The following is a 19,517-nucleotide window of genomic DNA, read 5'->3' as shown; positions in this document are numbered from 1 at the left end:
AGGTAGAGTTTGTCTCAATGCATGGTCAAGAAATTAAACAACATTTAAATCCATTTACAGTAGCAGCCAACAATGTTTTGGGAATTCTGTTAATAAAATCAAATGAAATGGGTTTTTTTATTTTGCATTCTGGTTACCAACAATGGTGAGCCATTGGTAATATAGAATGAAGTAATGATGTAAAATGGAAATGATCTTGTCAGTTAATGTTTAATTTAGTGTAGGTGTTGCCAATATTACTTCATCTCAAGGGAATATACATTACTCACTTTTCAAGAGCCCACAGTGTTTTGAATTTAGTTTCCCTTGGTTATAATACTTTGTCAGGGTCTGATGTTCTAAGAGTAAAAAAATAAATAAAATGAAGCCACACCCACCCCCTACAAAAGTAGCCTTTGGCAAGTGAATCATACATCACAAAAATTGTATCGCCATAGATAATCCAGTTAAACGCGGCATGGGAAGGATCACAGGGGCGCTTCACAGAGAGATATCGGCTCTGGGTGCAGCGCATGACATTGGACCCATTTCCTGTTTTCAAACTCACAAACAAGCCGCGACTGTTTTTTTCTTTCTTTTTGAGCCCCACTGGCGAAAAAAACACACGTTTTGAAATATTTGAAAACTGCTAAAAAGCCGCAAAGTTGTGACAGCGCATCGCAGTTAAACGGCCGCGTCTTCATCCGCATCGGGGCATCAATCAGGAGGCGGCTCGGTGAGAGACACCACGAGCTGCGGAGAGTCTGTTGTTTCCCCTTCACAGTTGAGGCTCGTGTTGTTTCGTCTCGGACGGCGATGTTAAATCGTGTGATAAGCTGCGCGGTCAAACGGTTTGGCAGTGAGTCAGTCCAGCAGCTGGTGGCGGCGGCCATTGTGTTTAGAGGGGGGGGGGGGGGGGGGGGGGGGGGGCACTGACCTTTGTGGCAGAGACGGAGAGGAAAAGTCTTAAGTGAGAGCAAAACATTCCTCAGTTGGAAGCGTGATGTTGTGTCAGGGGAGCATTGAATTCAGATAAAGAACAAAATGTGACTTCCTCATGCACAAAAAGTAGTTTTTTGGACGAGACAATCACCACTGTTATGTGTTTACAGAGCCGAGCCTGGAAACCGAAGACCAATACCTCCTGACTCGCGATCATTATCTCCTGTTTGGTGGAAAACAAAAACTTCAGACGCGCGAACAAACTCTGCCGAGCGGCTGCAAACGCAACACCGCCTCTCGATCATATCCAGTATTCACACTCAGCTAATTGCGGAGGAGCGCTGCGCAATGTTTGCATCCAGTTTCACGTCGGCATCAGTGACGCATCAAAAGGAAGACCGATTGACGATTGTTGTCTTTGGGGGGACTGCAAGGTTAACCTAGGAATGATACGCGAGCACGCCCAAGTGTTCCTCCCATTCGTCCCCGGGAAGCATGAATGCCGGCGCGTTGCCAGTAAATGTTTTGCGCTCTTACAGTGACTGTAAGCCAATCCCGGCTGACATTGGGCGGGAGGCGGGGTTCACCCTGGACAGGTCACAGGGCCACATACAGAGACGGACGACCATTCACTCTCACATTCACACCTACGGTCAATTTAGAGTCTCCAATGAACCTAATCCCATTCTGCACGTCTCTGGACTGTGGGAGGAAGACGGAGAACCCGGAGAGAACCCACGCATACACGGGGAGAACATGCAAACTCCACACAGAAAGGCCCTGGTGGGTTCGAACCGGGACTCGAACCCAGAACCTTCTTGCTGTGAGGTGACAGCGCTAACCCCCGTGCAGCCGTCGGTACAACAAGATTTAATTTTATTTATTTGATTAATTTCAACTCCTAATCTTGAGCTAGTCTTTCTTGTCCCGTCCGTCATTGTTACTTTTAGGTCTTCTCTGTGAGCTCGATGAAGTCGCTGTGACTCAAAGTGACTCACACCCCAATCACTTTCCCTTCGAATGTGGGCGCACACACCCACACACCCACACACACACACACACACACACACACACACACACACACACACACAAAGACGCTGAGGTGTCCCCAAGCAAAGGTAGCAGCTGTTCCCAGCATCGCGTTGCATTGTTTTGAGAGAGAAATATCAAATATCCGAAAAGTTCCCCTAAACATTAGAAGAGGTGCCGCTCGAGATGGGACGCATCCGTGCGCGCACACACACACACACACACACACACACACACACACACACAGAGAACAAAGTAAGCTGACGGTGAATGCTATGGTGTGTCTTACGTCCTGAAGAGACTTGTAGTAGCCACCTAATGAATGACGACTGATCAATGCTCTGGCCGTCGTCACACACGCAGGATCAAATGTCCTGAGCCGGTCTTTGTTGAGTTTTGTTACAGATGTCATGATATCTAAGCTAATGTCCACCTGTGGACGTCTGGATACAAGTCTCTCTCCTACAGAGAGGGAGATTTATATCTCTCTTACTTTCTTCTGCACCTCTTTTTCTCGCTGGCCTCTCGCTGCTGCCCCCTTTTCTCTCTCTCTGTGTGTGTGTGTGTGTGTTCTTACGCAACCAGCTCATAAATAGAAAATGGATGTGTCACTCAATTACTGTATTTACTCTGGAAATGGACTAGATGGACTCCCGCGGGCCAAAGTTAACACCGGAGCCCACACAGGATTTTTTTAAGCCTCCTTCCATTAACGCTTTTTCAAAACACGGTGACTCATTCAGCCGCAAAGGTGGATGGTGTGGTGTTTTGTTCTGCCCAACAATCAATATATCTTTGTCAAATGCGCCGACATGTGTGTAGGATGCAACGGTGAGGAAGGACGGATGGAAAATCGGGAAGGAAACGACTGAAGATGGTCATCCAGTGTTTTCCCAAGAGGCAGGCAGCAGGTTTTGACTCTCTGTTTTCTTTTCTCGACGTGTTCCGTTGTCAAAGTGCTGGTGACAGGGCGAGGAGCACGGACCTTTGAGGCTCGGCCCTCCAGCTGTGCCGATGTGTTTCTTGTTGTTTTAGCTGCTGCTGGAGTTAAATCAGTCCCGATTCTGGATCTCTTCCTGGTCTGCGCTCCGCTTTGCCCCGTTCCTCAGCCAGGTGGTTCCTGTTCTCTGCTTTGTTCTATGCCACTTTGGCAGCCGCGGACACCGTGGCTCTCAGAAAGCCACCAACCATCTCCAGGGCCTGTGGCCTGTTTACTGATTCATGGCCGGTATCAAATAAAGGTAAAAGATGGCCCAAAACAAAACTTCAAGAAAGCAAAAACTGATTATGAATTGGAGGAAGAGATATTCTATTGTCAGGAGTTCATGGGGCGGCCATAGCGCTTCATGAATAATCTTTTGCATATGCTAAACATGTTTTTTTATATGTAGAGAGGGAGAAATATATTCATACGCATCAGAATGTCCCCTTCAAATGTGTCCCGGTGCAGAGATTCGAGATCGGCAAGTGTGAAATTCATCAGCCAGACCTCCGCATAAACATGGTTTCAGGCCGAGGTCTGAAACCTCAGCTGGTTTCAGCTTCACAGACCTCTGCTGCCTAAAAGACAAGACGCTAATCCTCTCGGCGTGGGATCCAGGCTCATTATAAACACACCGCCACTCTCGTCGCGAGAGGGCCCGTCGCCGGCTGAACTGTGACCCATTTTGGGTGCGCCCCCCCCCCCCCGTCTTTTAAGACACCGGGGCACTACAGGGTCTATTATTATTCCACTTCCTGGGAACCAAACATGAGCGCAGCGCTCGCCTCTCGTGTGCGAGCCAGGCCGACGGAGCCGGGGCTTGAATCAGCTGCTGAATAAAAGCCCCCGTGTGTTCTTTGGTTTCAATGGACTAAACTTTTTGGAGCTTAGCAGCACATTGGTGTGTGTGTGTGTGTGTGTGTGTGTGTAGTTAGGGGGTGGGAGGGGTTCAGGATACAGACAATAGGGAGTATGTCCTGCAGTTTGAACAATCACACCCAAACTTCCACTTTACTTAAATCAGCAAAAGGCTATTTCCCGCCCTTAACCTCTCTTTGCCTTTTACTTCCTCTCTCTCTCTCTCTCTCTCTCTTCTGTTTCATTGATTCGGCACCATCACTTTCCACCTTTTCAATCTTCCCATCCCTCTCAGATCCGTCTCGGGCGTCAGCTCCTGTCTGCTGTCGTTCTCCACCTGCCCACCAGATGCCCCTGGACTTTTCCCCTTCTCCCACGTCCACTCGTCTCCCGCGTTGCCGATCACTCACTGGAACTTCCCTACGGAGCGTCCCCACCATTTCCCGCATGTTCTCCCCTCTTTTTTTCATTTACACTTGCCCCCTTTTTCCCCAGCGAGTGGCCGTAATATTGTTCGCCGTGTCTCACTGTGGTGCCCTTGCAGTGCGCTGATTGTATTGTAGACTTATTATTATTATGCATGCTTCCAGTGCTCTGGGTTACTTGCCTGGCCTGTAAAGCCTGGTCTATAGCACTGGCTTTGACACTGTACTTTCACTCCCCCTCTGTCTCTTTCTGCATGTTGTGACACCTCCACCATGTGTCGATGCGTGGTACTGAGCAGTACATCAGCCGGCCCTCCTCAGGGGAGGAGGACCAGAGAGGGTGGAGCTCTACCTCACTGCTCTCAGCTCACAGGTACATTTTTTTTTTTTTTTTTTTGGAGAGGCTGCCATCCGAAGCCGGCAAAGCCAGGAGAGGCCGCCTGCAAGTTATCACGTGTAGCTGCTCTGGGAAGGCGTTGGACGGTGTCAGTCAGGTAGCCAGATGTTGCTCTCGACTGAGTGCAAGTTAGATTATGAAGGCCGGACTGAGGATGGGGAGTTTTGTGGCTGATTTCTTTCTGCTCCTGCTGGTTTCCACAGGACAAGTTCACGGAGGTAAGGTGCTGCAGAGGAGAGAGGAAGTCACTCCTCCTCCTCCTCACTATAACAACAAACGTGCTTCATTATTATTGTTTAAAAGATCCCGCATTGCCCCGTACAGTCGCCTCTATATAATTCCACACCCAGTGTGTCTGTGACCGTAGGAAGATTATTAATAATCCAATGTTCACTGGTATCAAAGAGGCAGATTAGCGATATGGACACACACGGGTTTTGCTGACAGCAGGCTTATAGGCTTTATGCAGAGCGGCATGCTGACTGAGTACTTCTGTTTGGGACCAGTCTTTTAACACATAATAATATCCTTAATTTGACTGGCATTGCATCTGCAATGCAAGAAAAAGAACCATAGGAAATGCTGAAGATTATTACTTTTTCATTGTTTATATGGCAATTTTTTATTGAGATAATTTGAGCAAGTAAAAGTTTAAAACAATTTTGTTTTATTATTTGAATCACCTTTCTCTCTCTCTCTCTCTCTCTCTCTCCTTCTCACTCTCGCTCACACACACACACAAACACACACAGATTAGAGGTCAGGTGTCGGTGACCTCTAATTGTGTTACGGTTTCCATGAATGGACAGGCTTTTTGACAGAGTGCTCCAGTACCGGTTTGTAGGTCAGATCGATCAAAACAAACACTGCTTTACTCCGTTTTATTCTCAGTGGTGGCTACAACGGCCTCACTGCTACATGCAAGTACCTTGTATTTACATAGAGACACACTTATTAGTTGTGTGTCAGTGGTATCTGTATTTGTGTCAAAAGCTTGCCAAATTGATAATGTGCATAAATGATGTGGATTAACCCGCTAACAGCATGGTGCTATTAATGTTAATTTTGGACAGGTCAGACTGGGGGAAAAAAGGTTCAATCTGGGATCTGGGTCAACAGTGGAGTTGAATTAGCATCAGAACATTTCACTCCGGAACACATTAGTAGTCATTCATTGAATTCAGATAGAAGGTGTAAAGTGCAGAGTAGAAAGCACATTGACAAAACAGTCAGTACAGATTAACGGAATAGTCTTTGCTATGGCATTTAGTTACCACATGTTAGTATCAGTATTTTTCACATTCAATATTATCACATTCAGCTTTATGTGAATACATTTTAAATAATAAAATATGTCTGGAACACACAAAGTAGCACAAACTGCAGCCTTAAATATTAGACTTCATTAAATTGTGCCAGGACTTGAACTTTGTGTTGCATTGGACTGGAATGCACAGGTGATGTTGTAGCTACCCAACTGTATTTAATGATATACATTAAAGGTTTTTGCTGAAACAGCTTGCGGGTGTGAAAGGCAGAAATTTCTTCCATTGGTATTCATCAATCTCACTGTCAGATCCGCCGCAAACTCAATTTGAGTCAGTAAAAACTTTCCTTGATCTATGTGATCTGGTCCCAACTTTGGCCTCAAATTATCATCTGTCTCTCTTCTCATTGTTACAGTGTCATTCTATGGTGATGGCTACATCCACCTGCGTACAGTGGAGGCATCCGTTCAGACCTTGCTCCGTGTCCGATTTCGAACCTCCAGTCAGGCGGGGCTGCTGTTTTTGGCAGCAGGACACAGAGACTTCTTGCTGCTGGAGCTGATCTCTGGGCGTCTGCAGGTAGGTCATAGGACACAACTTGTGGGTCTGCCAGGGATCATTCATTTGTTCAATTTTAATTTAAAAGGACACAGAGAGGACATAATGTAAATTTATGTCTTGGCAAAGCACACACCATCTGGATTTCAGTAGTCGGTTGATCCGCAAAGTGAGAACGGTGATGAGTCTCTCACGTAAAAGATACCTCACACTTTTAAAACAAGAAGAAATATTTGTCCCTTGGGCCATTTTAGCTCATATTTATATTGGCATCTACTATCCCGAGGAGAGCCCAAGAGAAGACTCAACGCTCACAGCTTGGTGTCATATTGCTTGCAGAGAGGGAAAAAATAAACCCTTTGGCACTGGCTTCATTTCAGAACAAGTTTCTTCATGACCGAGTGAAGAGAGAAGACCACATTAGTTTTAATGAAAGTACAAGGCAGGGGAGCTCCAATGAGAGAGTTTGGTTATATTTTCTTTGCGGAATAATATACACTTATACACGATATATATATTACACAATAGACACAACTCCCTTAAATCTGTTTTTAAAATTTGCACACCAGATCTAATCATCCTGTAATGGCTACTTTTATGGGTTTTTCTTAACTTGACACCATTTTTCTTTGAAATTATAGATTGTCTTTGAGCATAAACATAAATTAGGGGGAGTTTCATTGAATGTGTCTTGGTTGTCGCCTTTTGTCTCCCCTTTTCTTACTCTTTTCCTTCATTGCATAGGTACGTCTTGACCTGGGTTCAGGTGAACGTTTATTACCTTCAGAAAAGAGCATTCACCTTAGTGACCTGGGGTGGCACTCAATGGAACTGACCCATGACCGTCATAATGTCACAATGACCGTGGACCAAAAGTCTCACACCGGCCTCCATATGCCAGGTCCAGATCTGGAGCTCAGTGTGGAGGATGGACTCTTTGTCGGCGGAGCAGCTGGTCTGAGCCACCCCTACCTTCTCAACATCTCCAGCGGGTTTAGAGGTTGTGTGGATGAAGTGGTGTTCAATGAGCATAACCTGCTCTCCAGCCTAAGGCCATATTCTGGGTACAAGAGTGTCCACGAGGTGTCTCTGGGCTGCAATCTGCAGTTTTCTGCGACAGAAGAAGACCCTGTGAGTTTTTTCAGCTCCAAGGCCTTCATCTCACTCCCACCGTGGGAGGTGCCGCAGGAGGGAGCGTTCGAATGTGAACTTCACCCATCTGCAAGAGAAGAAGACGGCATGGTGCTATACAGCTCTGGCTACCAGGGATGGTTTGTTGCCATAGAGATCACAGATGGTCACCTGGTGGTGACAATAGGAAATGGAGAGGGGAGTAAAACTGAGCTGCGTTCTCTAACTCATGTCCACGGCAACCACACCTGGTACCCCATACAGCTGCACCTGCTACCCCACAGCGTCCAGCTGAAGGTAGACAAGGAGGTGATCAAGGCCAACCTGAGTCTGGAGCTCCAAGTTATTCAGCTCAAAGGGCCTCTTTTCCTGGGAGGGCTGGACGAAGAAGCGCGAGAAGAGGCGCGGCAAGCTGGATTGCTTTCTGCCTCGTCTGGAGGAGGAGGAGGAGGCTCATTTAAAGGCTGCCTCCGAGAAATTAGGGTGAACACTCAAAGAACGGGCCTCCCGCATGCGGCCGTCACCAAGGACATCGCTGTGGGCTGTAGGGCAGGTCAAGCCATTGAGATGGTGACCAGCACCAGCCCGACAGACCCTCCTGAGTTTGATATTACAACCACAAAACCAATTAGCAACAATAAGAAGAACCCTAACTTTTTGTCGCTGAGGAAGCTTGAGGTAGCAGAGGGAGGCCGGGCGCCCTTGGAGCCCAAGCACATCAAGGTAGGTTTTTTTCCTGCAGTTTTTTACTTAGTTACTTACAGATTTCGTGTACATAAAAGTAAAAGTAAGCCGGAGCAATGTGAAATAAATTTGCCCCTTTTGCACTCACTTCCAGGTCAATCTCAATTTTCGCAAATTGGGCATCCATCCCTCCCAGTTAATGTTCCGCATTGAGGAGCAGCCTGTTCACGGCCAGCTCCGGCTGGATCTCAGTCCAGACCCTGACGGGACGCCGGATGAGGGGCAATCGATCACAATAGGAGCCGAGGAGAAGGACAGGACTTTCAGTATGCTCGACCTGTGGCAGGGCCGTGTGATGTATGTTCACAGCGGGTCGGAGGACCAGAATGACTTCTTCGTGTTTTCAGTCTACTCCAGTAAGAAGGAGCTTCCTGTGTTTCTGAAGGGCAAACGTCTGCACCGGTTTGATGTCGGCATCACTCCTGTTAATGATGCACCCGTGCTCAGCCTGCCGGAGGGAAACCTTTTTACTCTGTTAGAGAAGTCCAAACGGCAGGTAACCACATCATATCAGCCCGGATGGTATGAATATTTGTTCTAATTAAGCATAATAACATGAAAATAGTAATACATCCTCAATGTCCCCAGCTGACAACAGATGTGTTGAGAGTGTCGGACCCTGACAGCAATCCTGCAGAGCTGGTGTTCAGCTCACTTGGAGACCTCAATACTGAGGCCGGATACCTTGAGCATGAGGATTACCCTGATAGGTCGGTACTATGGCTCGTGAGGCTTTACAGTGCTGCGCAAATCTTCTTACAACCAGTTATTGAAGTCTATTGGGGGAGGTGGCTGTCTGTATATATATATAAACATTTGTTTCCTACATGTGGGTAGAACCAAAGCCAATCATTGACTGCTCTCTGTCACTGCTGTGTTGAATCTGCTGGTACCTTGCTGGAAACTAACTGATCATTGGTCGTCAGTGGTTGCTTGACTTTTATATCCTGTTGATTAGCACTTTTCTCTTGCCAATCCTAACGTCCAACATTGGCCTTTTGCAGAGCCAGAACAATTAAGTAGAGCAGGAAATAGAAGAGAACAGAACATGTAAGTTAACATGGTTACATCTATTTTCCAGAGCCATTAACTTGTTCTCCCTTAATGATCTGGAGGAGGGAAAGATCAGCTTTGTCCACACTGGGGTCCCCACCATCAGACTACCACTCAGGGTCAGCGATGGGCAGAAGGTAAGGTGATAAGGTAGATTTCCCAAAATGGAGTCAAGCAACAGAGACTTGCAGGTATCCATTTCCATTACAGTATGCTAGTTATAGCTGTGGACTAACTGTGACAAAAACCTTGATGGAGATATATGGCTTACCGTACTTTTTTTGTCTCCTCCTTTCCTTTATTTTCTCATATCATCACCTGTTTCCTCGTTCCCTCTCCTCTCTGCAGTCAAGCAACACAGTCGTTTTGCGTATCATGGCAGTGGCGCTCGAACACAATCTGGTGAACAACACGGGATTGGAGGTGAACCAAGGCGAGGCCTCCATCATCACCGCCAATCATCTCGCAGTACAAGTAAACGTGGCTGATCAGACAGTGGACATCCGATATGACGTGACAGAGTCGCCTCGATATGGTGAGCTCCAGCGGTTGCACTCGAGCGGCGACTGGAAAGTGACGACCTCGTTCTCTCAAAAACTTCTAGAAAAAGAACGGCTCCGGTACCTCAGCACTTACCATGGCCTCCAGACCCAGAACAACATCACTGATCAGTTCAAATTTGATGTCACCATCGGTTCCCTGGCTGCAGAGGAGGTCGTTTTCCCCATCGTGGTACGTTGGATCCACTTCAAGGTCACACGAAGTAAGATGGAGCTCAACGGTGTTCAGTCCGCTTTTGTCACTCCTGAGAACCTCCATGTCGTGTCAAAGGGTGTCAGACTCAACGAGAGCCACCTCTACTTCAGGCTCCTTACAGTCCCAAAGAAAGGTCGACTATTCTTCGACGGCAAAGTTCTACAAAAGAACTCGACCTTTAGCCAGAAGAATATCACAGATGGTTTAGTGAAGTACGAGCTGCTCAACAGGCTCCTCGATGACACCAGAGACACGTTCAGCTTTCAGGTCTTTTCGACACACGCCGACTCGACAAGCTACTACTTCAGGATCAACATCAAAACTAAGTCAACAGCCGTCGCTGTTGTGAACGAAGGGCTTTCGATACTGGAAGGAGGGAGCAAAGTCATCACCAAAGACATCCTGTTCACTCACACGGCAAGTAACCGGGAAGTCCAGTACAACATCACGGGGAGGCCCGCGCATGGACAGATAAGAAGGATCAATCTCTCCAACTCAACTTCCATTGACGACAACATTGTGATCTTCACAAATCAGGATATCATGGAGGAGAGGATCATGTACGTTCACGATGACAGCGAAACCAGGCAGGATTCTTTCTCATTTCAAATCATGGTTTATAAACCGCACAGACACCCGAGCACGAAGGATGACAGAAACACGGCCGAGCGCACCTTTAATATTTCTGTGCAGCTCGTCAACGATCAGCGACCCGTCAGGGTCGTCAATAAAGTCTTCCACGTGGCCCGCGACGGCCAGAGGTTGGTGACGTTGAGTGACCTTCGCTACAGCGACGACGATTCTGACTTTGAGGACAACTGGTTGGTGTACACACGAAGGGGGATTCCCATGGGAGAGCTGGTGCTGGCCAGTGAACCCAGTCACAAGCTGTACGAGTTTACGCAGCGGGACCTTGATCAGGTTAGCATGATTCATCTGTGAAGAATCTTCGTCATGGACATGGTAGAATACTGTAACATACAATCACACAATATGTATTTCAAATTAGTTTTTCATTTGATTTAATTTAGGCATTTTAAGTCCTCCACACTAGCTACTCAGTTGGAGCCATGATTTGAAAGAAAATACTATATTAAATATTTCTGAACTTTTTTTCCTCTATCACCATGTCCTCTTCTTTTCTCTCATCTCAGAAAAAGGTGTTGTTTGTCCACAGAGGAGTGAGTTTGGGGCGTTTTGTGCTTTTCGTATCAGATGGAAAACATTATGTTTCAACACTGCTGGAGGTGATTATAATGTCTTCACACTTCATGTGGTTTATGGATTTATTTATACGTTTCTTGGAAAACTCCCATCAGCTTCACTGGAAGCAACCCTGTGTTGGCCAAGTGGCTAGTTTTAAACTGTTAAAATAACAATAATAGGGACATGTAAAACATAATTTAGAGAAGGCAGAAAGTTTAAGATATCAATATTAATTCTTCCCTATAGCTACTTCTACAAATTATTTGCTGGTAGTCGAATATCATAATATCGTCCCAATCACACCTGGGACATTGTTAGTATGTTCAGGGACTGCTGCTGTAATTACTTTCTGTTTCTGTTGTGTAACTGGCTGTTACAGGTGATGGCCCAGGATCCTTACCTGCAAGTGGAGAACAACACCGGCCTCTTGGTCCAGCGAGGGGGGATGGCGACCCTGACCTCTGTTGACCTCAGCGTCTTCAGCAACCTCGACATCCGAGAGCCACAGGAACTGACATTTGAGGTCTTCCTTCCACCCAAGCACGGTGTCCTCTGCTTCAATGATGGGGATTGTGACACTGCGAAAGATGCGGATGCAATTTCAATATTCACCCAGCGGGATCTGGTGGCGGGGCGCCTGGTGTATCACCACGACGGCAGTCACGAGTTGTCAGATGGATTCAATGTGACGGCAAGAGCAAAGGAGAAGAGCACAGAGGGGCAACTGGGCAGAGGGAGGAGGGAGGTGCATCTGGACGTCGGAGTGTCGGTGAAAATCTACCTGGAGAGTCACCAGAGGCAGCCGACGGTCATATGTAACCGTCCAGTGGTGGTGGCGGAGGGACAGAACATCTCCATTAGCAGGGAACGTTTAGAGGCAAGTCAATAATGCATTTACAGTACATACTGTATCATCTTCTTGTTTAATAATGAGGTCTGTAGTACTAAACTTGGCATGACACATATTTCCAAATAATACTTGTGTCTTCCAATCACCAGGTGATGCATGAGGACAGTCAGCCCTCAGAGATAATCTTTACCGTCCAAAGTCCTCCCACGCTGGGCTTTCTTCAGAGGTCCTCCCCCCTCAACAAGTACCAGAACAACAAAGGAGAACGGCGTCTCTATCAGGTACAGCCAAACTTTTAATTGATATTTGTTTATTGGAGCATTTTTTTTGTCATGCGGATGCTGGAAAGTAGGTTAATGAGAGCAGAGACTCAAAATCCCAAAACAAAAAAAGGAGACTAAAAAGCCCGGCAGAGCTAATGAGGTTGCAGAGCTGGTTGGTCATTGAAGTGTCTGACCCCTTTCACATGCATTCTTTGACTGTAAAATAGAAAAAAATATTGATTTGTAGAGTTAAAACTTAAAAAAGGGCTATAAGGCATCCTCTCTGTTCCTTCCTGCAGGGCAGCAGAGAGCAGCAGACGACCTCCTTTTCCCAGGACGACGTGAACCAGGGATTGATCGTCTATCACCAGCAGGCCGCAGGAGGCACCAATGACTCTGCTCTGCTGGAGGCAACCAACGGGGTCACGAAGGTCGGACCTATCGAGCTGGAGATTGATATCATTCCTATCCTGCTCCCTCTCCAGGTACAGCATGTTCGTCATTGACGAAGCTCTAAGGTGACAGTTACACGAAAAATCGATATGAATCAGATTTGATTGTTCAGTTTGTCCAAAACAACACTCTGTGTTCTCTACTGGTTGATTCTGCAGGTGTCTGACTTGACCCTTGATGAGGGGTCATCCCTGCCCCTGACTCCTGGCGTCATCCAGGTCACCAATCATCACTTCTCGGGCATGAACTTCCTGTATCAAGTCATTGTTCCACCACGACACGGACACTTGGAACACAGCCGGATACCGGGGATGCCCATCACTGCTTTCACACACACCGAGGTCCGAGCGAGCACACAAACATGCACAGTAGATTGACCGATTTTTGTGTGTGTGTGTGTGTGAATTTAAATTAGAAACAGCCATGTTAGAATCAATCCCTACATGAGTCTCCTCCATCCAACATTTGTTTCCAGGTGGAGCGCGAGTACATCTCTTACATCCACGACGGCAGCGACACCAAGAGCGACAACTTCACCATCGTGGCCAATCAGACAGAAATCGGCAAGCACAGTTTGCCCTGCACCGTACACATCAGTGTTATACCGGTCAACGACGAGACTCCCGTCGTTACAAGCAACCGGGGTCTGAAGGTAGGAAGTGAAGGGGCAACTTTTGACTATGTATCTTAATCGTACAGACATTAGCATGTTATCATCTAACTCCCTGCAACCGAGCGAATGGGGATTTTTTCTTAAATGTCCAACTATTCTTCCTACAGATAAACTTGATACTTACCGTACCCACCATCTTTCCTCCTGTCTCCTCAGGTGTGGATGGGTTCGGTGACGGAAATCACCACGGACGACCTCAGTGCGGAGGACTCTGACACTCCGTCTGACGGGCTGGAGTTCATCGTCACACCGCCCAGCAACGGCCACCTGGCCCTGAAGGCCGCCCCCTCCAGACACATCCTGAACTTCACCCAGGACCACATCCAAAGTGGACAGCTGGTGTTTGTGCACAGTGGTGAGCAGAGCGGAAGTGCGGCAGACTATAGTCAGTTTGTGTGGAAAAAAAGAGTGGATGAATGAAAGGACAACTCGGCCTCCGCTGGCTCTCTTCTCGTGCAGGTGCATTGGCGGGCGGCTTTCACTTCCAGGTGAACGACGGCATTAACTTCGCCCCTCGTCAGATCTTCAGCACGACCGCCCACTCTCTGGTCCTCGCTCTGCAGAGCAACCGTCCACTGGAGGTCTACCCAGGTACAACAGCTCGAGCAGCCACGACGCAACACCCGGGTGCAAATCCATGCACTCGCTCAAGGACAGAGCTGCAGTGACCGTGGGGAGAAGATGAGTGGTTAGGAAATAATTTCCCCGCTCAGATAAAACATCTAGAAACAAACACACTTACTGAACTTCTGAATCTGGACGTCTACCAGGATCACTAGATTTTTTTAGGGGACAAAATGTGTGGTTTGTGTCTCAGCCTCACTCCCTCCTGATCATTTATCGAGTCGAATCTGTAAAGGAAATGTTTCCACACGTGGTGCACTTATATAACAATGGCACTGGGTGGCGTCCAAGTATTAGCTCACTGGTTTTAAATTCCTGTCTACACAATCTGATAACAATGCCCCTGTGCCCAGTCTGCGCCAGACTGATGGTGCCACTTAACATAACACTTACAGTTTATGATATTAAATGACCTTACGACTTTAGTAGCATATCAAATTACAATTTCCCACATTAAACAATCATTTGCTAGAGCATTACGAGTACATCAAAGGTCTTTCACTTGTTGTTCCTATCGATGAAGACTGTAGGACAAGTTTGCAGAACCTGCATTTCAGATTGATGATGTCATCGTTGAGCGTCGTGGCCCCGGTCCTGTGAGAGGGTTTGATCTCATTCTTGGAGGATGACGTGTTTTAATATGTTTCTTAGAATAATTTGGTTTTTTAATATCATTTTCTCTTAGCCTGTCTGTCCTTTTACTCCTTTTGTGGCAGCGTGAAGAAAACAGTTAATCAGGAACATTCACCGCCTCCTCTCAAATATGTCTTTTTTACCTTCAAAGGCTCCGTGACACCGATATCTGAGCGGGAGCTTCAGGGTGTAACCAACGACGTCAGCGATATCAGGCGGAACCACTCGGTGGAGTTTGCAGTGACCTCTCCTCCTAGACTCGGCCGCCTGCTCCGACGTTTGCCTGATAACTCGACACAAAACATTTCTACGTTCACCCAAAGCATGGTGGGGCGGCTTATAGTTTGCGTGCATAATGTACAGAATGCAAAAATGAGATGGTAATTAAGGCACAACTTTTGTTTTCCTTTCTCAAACAATTCCTTCCTCCTCTCCTCATTTCTTCACGTAACGTGCGTGTCAGGTGAACGACGGCGTCATCCTGTATGACCAGAACAAGCCGGCGTCGGTGGGATGGTCGGCTGCGGACTCTTTCTCTTTCACCGTGTCCTCTCCTCCCGCTTTCCTCCCTCCGCACAACTTCAGCATCTTAATCTCCTACCTGGCCAACGCACATCACGACAATCCTCCACACAAGAGCAGGCTGCTGAACAATGCAGGTTCTCTACTCTTCAACTCACTCTAAGACACTCCACTTATCTTGTCTTATTTCACATTTATCGCAGGGTTCTTTTTCAGTAGAGAGACAAAGGTGCTGTTTGTCTCTACTGTATCACCTGTCATTCAGGTGCTGTGGTGGCAGAGGGAGGCAGAGTTACGATTGACAGGTCCAAACTGGACGCCTCCAATCTCCTGGTGAAGGTCCCAGAGTCCCACCGGAAGGACCACCACATCCTGTACCGCGTGATCTCTCTGCCACGCCACGGGGCTCTGTCTATGCTCGGACATAATCTCACCAGGTGCTGGGCTCGTTTATTGGTCCTCATGTATGTCTTCGAACACTGTTACTGAAAATTCAATAAGCAGAATTATAACAATTAAAACCCCCCCACAAAAAAAACAGAACCTTACCTATCTTTGTTCTCTTTGTTTTCCAATACGCAGAAACCTTTAAACAACACTTCTACCGATAATTATGTTGAAATAATGAGAAAAAAACAGGCTTTAGTCAAAAATATCCGCAACGATCGCGTTGGAAATGATCTTTCTTGGTAATTTATTTGAACAAACTTTGTTTACACTTTGCCTTTTGATTTTCATTCTTCGCCAGAGACCAACCCGATTTCTCACAGATCACGCTGAATAAGTTCGGCATCACATACATCCACGACGACTCTGAGACGACGAGCGACAGCTTCACTTTCCGGGCTTGGGTGGCTCCTTTGGATCTCTCCTCCTCTTCCTCCTCCTCCTCCTCATCCCCCTCATCCTCCCTGTCTGCTTTTTCCTCCTCTTCCTCCTCCTCTTCCTCCTCCTCCTCCTTCCCCCCTCTCTATTTGGCCTCATCCTCCTCCTTATCGCCGTCAGACACGGTTTCTCGTCGCCGGGTCAAGGACGGCCTGGCGGTGACGGAGACGTTCAACATCACGGTGACACCGGTCAACGACCAGCCGCCACTCATCCGGAGCGGAGCTCCGAGTGTGAAGGTGGTCGTCGGAGAGAGAGTCGTGCTCGGCCCAGACAATCTGCAGGTGAACAGGTGTAGACGTGCGTAGGTATTTCACACTACTCGTTCCGGCAGCAACACTATTCGAACATTTCCATATATCCAGGTTGAGGATCATGACACGCCTCCAGAGGAGCTGCACTACCTTGTGATCAGTAAGCCCAACAACGGCTACCTGACGCTGGGGGAAAGACCGGAGCCTGTGACCTCGTTCACCCAGTACGACGTCAACCACGGCCGGCTGCATTTAATACAGCAGGTGAAGAAGAGTGACTCAGCATCATGGGGAATCAGCAGCTCTGTATATATAGCATGCTGTAAACTATGTTTGGTGCCTTTTCATTAAATTTCCTCTCCGTTTCCCTCCTGTGTTCCCTCCATCAGGGTGAGCCCTTGACGGGAGTTTTCTACTTCAATGTAACCGACGGTGTTCACCGCCCCCTCTACAAACTGTTCAGTTTGGAGGTGGTGAAGCCTTCTGTTACCATGGCGAACAACACTGGCCTGTCGTTGGTTCAAGGCCGGACCGCTGTGGTCCTGACAACCCACCAGCTGGCGGCTCAGACCAACGGCCGCAGCCCGGCCAACATCACCTACGCGGTCACCGCGCACCCTCGCCACGGACGCATCGCCATCAACGACCAGGAGGTCGCGACCTTCCGCCACGAGGACCTGCGGTTCGGTCGCGTCGTCTACCACATGACTGACCTCAGCGAATCGGAGGACGTCTTCCAAATATCGGTGTCAGCCTCGTCGCCCGGTGTTGATTATGGAAACGTTACGGCGCAGACGGTGAAGGTAACTGTGCGGCCTCTGGTCTACCTGAGGGAGCCGGTCAGAGTGCCCAGTGGCATCGCCGTGAAACTGGGGAAAGCCATGATCGACGCCTCCGAGCTGGCGAGGATCAGCCGCGCCGACCCGGTCTTTGAGGTTCTGTCTCCACCAAAGCATGGAAAACTGGTCAAGGTACAACTGTAAAGCTGCAATGCGATATTTTCATTAACCATAGCAAAAAAAAATATTACCAATTCACTCTTCCTCTTTCTTTGTGTCTGTGCCTGTGTGTGCATGTGCGTAGATGACCTATGACCCTAACCGAGCGTCAGAGGTCCTGAAGTCGTTCACGTTCAGAGATGTGGTGCAAGGCCGAGTCGCCATCGAGGAGACTCTTAGCGACGGCGACAACCTGCTCCGCGATAACGAATCGGCGCTCGCGACAGCGCGAGGCCACGCCCCCGCCAGACCTCTGAATGATTCTTTCATCTTCCTAGTGAAGGCGGGAAATGTCCAACCGGCGAAGGGTGAGCTTCACTTCACCATCCTACCTCACCACCAGATGCATCATGGTCCGAGTGGTTTGGATAAAGCGGATGATGCAAGTGGCAAACACACTACAGCCCGTCTGCCGCCACACAACAGGACCACAACAGGAGGCGGGAGGGGAGGTGGACGAGGGGGATCCACGACGCACAGCGGAGGGGCCGAGGTGGACCTGCACCCTCACATTTTGTCCCATAAAAACCAAAACAGGACACAGAACAGGCCGCGGCCTCACAGCCGCTGGGGGAACCACACGCGCAGTGGCAGTCATGGAGGAAGATCAGGCGGCGCTGCAGAGGGAGCTGGAGGGGGTCAGAGTCATGCTCCGCAGCCCCACGCTCCCGTCGCCTCTGACAAACACGGTCCCGTGAGCCCCCCTGACACCAGCCTGGTTCACGTCGAGGTCCTCCCTCGACCGGCCGCCGACCCCCTCCTCATTATCCTGCCGCTTCTGGCCTGTTTGCTCCTCATCATTATTCTTGTGGTCTTGATTCTGGTGTTCCGCCACCGAAAGGAGAAACAGGCCCGGCTGCGGCTCATCCAGGAGCTGGCTGCGCTGCCGTTACCCACCGAGGACAGCCCCTACCTGGGTCGGCCGGAGCGGAGCGTGGCCATGCCATCTGTGGTGGTCACCCCTCTTGGCCCCGCGAGCTGCCCTGCCTCGCCAAGGATACCCCTGAGTCCCCGGAGGAGGAGGAGGAGTCTGGCCCCTGGAATGACCTTCTGGGGGCCATTCGAAGCTGATGGAGCAGGTGGCATTAGAAATATTAGAGGTGGAGCCAGTAATGACAGAGATAATGTGATTTGTGGTAATACGCTGCCAGCTGCTACTTCAGGATTCAGGACCTCTGTGAGATCTAGGTCCCCTTCTCTTAAGGACAACCAGTACTGGGTTTGATGCCGGCGATTGCGAGAAGAACTGTGCCTTAGAGGTGTATTTTTGGTGGTAACGGTATAAATGGCATATTTCTATGGTATTTCTGTGGTTCTGGTTCTTTTTTTTTAAAAAGGATCAAAATAGGCAGATTTGATGAAGAAATTGCACAAAATGTTGTAGTAGTAACATGACTGACAAAGTGTTATTTCATGTGTAAAACATTGTACAGCTATGTAGGAGGTATTATTCAGGGTAAGCAGAGTCAATTGTTACTGCTTAGGCTGCTGTTTTAATTGTCCCTTAAAGGTATTTTTTCAGCTTTTGCACAAATTTGCTGCAATGTCTCGACAGGAAAACGAACACCATTAGCTCCTTTATGCAAAAATACAATTTTTGTAACCAGCAGCCTTGTACTTATTCCTTGAAATACCGGTTTAACTTCTGTAGTGAGGAAGATAATATTATGTTTTTGGGAAATGGACAAAGAAGTGAAACGCAGACTAAGGTTTATCGCAGTTACTGTAAGCTGTCAGATTTAATGAAGCTGAATTTTGAGTTCAAACGTTTTTAGTTAGTAGTGTAATTGGAAACTGACATCTGTTACTTCCATGTACTTCCAATGTACTGTATGCTTTCAAGTCCCAACTTTAGTTTATAACATTTAACCCTCGTGCACATGCCATTCACTTTTCTGCATGTTCCCATTTCTTTTGTCTAAGTTTCTGATATAGTTCGTACAGTATTAAAGAATTCATAGTGAGCTGTAAAGACATATTCTCAGTTCTGGATTGACTACAGCATATTTTTTAATTTCGACCCTTTCCATACCT

General features: G+C 47.9%; 1 protein-coding gene across 1 annotated transcript; it reads left to right on the top strand.

Annotated features, from left to right (window-relative positions):
- The first annotated feature begins 2,000 nt into the window (after positions 1-2,000).
- On the top strand, positions 2,001-18,977 carry LOC118284724 (chondroitin sulfate proteoglycan 4-like). Its single transcript, XM_035607709.2, has 22 exons — positions 2,001-4,830; positions 6,296-6,459; positions 7,183-8,292; positions 8,408-8,809; positions 8,902-9,023; positions 9,395-9,503; positions 9,715-11,043; positions 11,277-11,369; positions 11,708-12,205; positions 12,328-12,459; positions 12,741-12,926; positions 13,053-13,235; positions 13,370-13,546; positions 13,724-13,922; positions 14,027-14,158; positions 14,976-15,151; positions 15,288-15,483; positions 15,612-15,783; positions 16,095-16,515; positions 16,597-16,749; positions 16,875-17,456; positions 17,569-18,977. The coding sequence occupies exons 1-22, from the start codon at positions 4,749-4,751 to the stop codon at positions 18,706-18,708; spliced, it is 7,758 nt and encodes a 2,585-aa protein (XP_035463602.2). The 5' UTR covers positions 2,001-4,748; the 3' UTR covers positions 18,709-18,977.
- The last annotated feature ends 540 nt before the right edge of the window (positions 18,978-19,517 follow it).

The sequence above is a fragment of the Scophthalmus maximus genome, chromosome 20 (assembly GCF_022379125.1).
Source record: "Scophthalmus maximus strain ysfricsl-2021 chromosome 20, ASM2237912v1, whole genome shotgun sequence".
Taxonomy (NCBI): domain Eukaryota; kingdom Metazoa; phylum Chordata; class Actinopteri; order Pleuronectiformes; family Scophthalmidae; genus Scophthalmus; species Scophthalmus maximus.
This window is presented reverse-complemented; position numbering and strand designations above follow the sequence as displayed.

Excerpts from the sequence above, each read along its gene's own strand:
- LOC118284724 (XM_035607709.2), top strand. The coding sequence starts at position 4,749 with ATGAAGGCCGGACTGAGGATGGGGAGTTTTGTGGCTGATTTCTTTCTG. Across the intron at positions 9,024-9,394 it reads CATGAGGATTACCCTGATAG|AGCCATTAACTTGTTCTCCC; the intron begins GTCGGTACTATG and ends TCTATTTTCCAG. Across the intron at positions 13,547-13,723 it reads CAAGCAACCGGGGTCTGAAG|GTGTGGATGGGTTCGGTGAC; the intron begins GTAGGAAGTGAA and ends CTGTCTCCTCAG.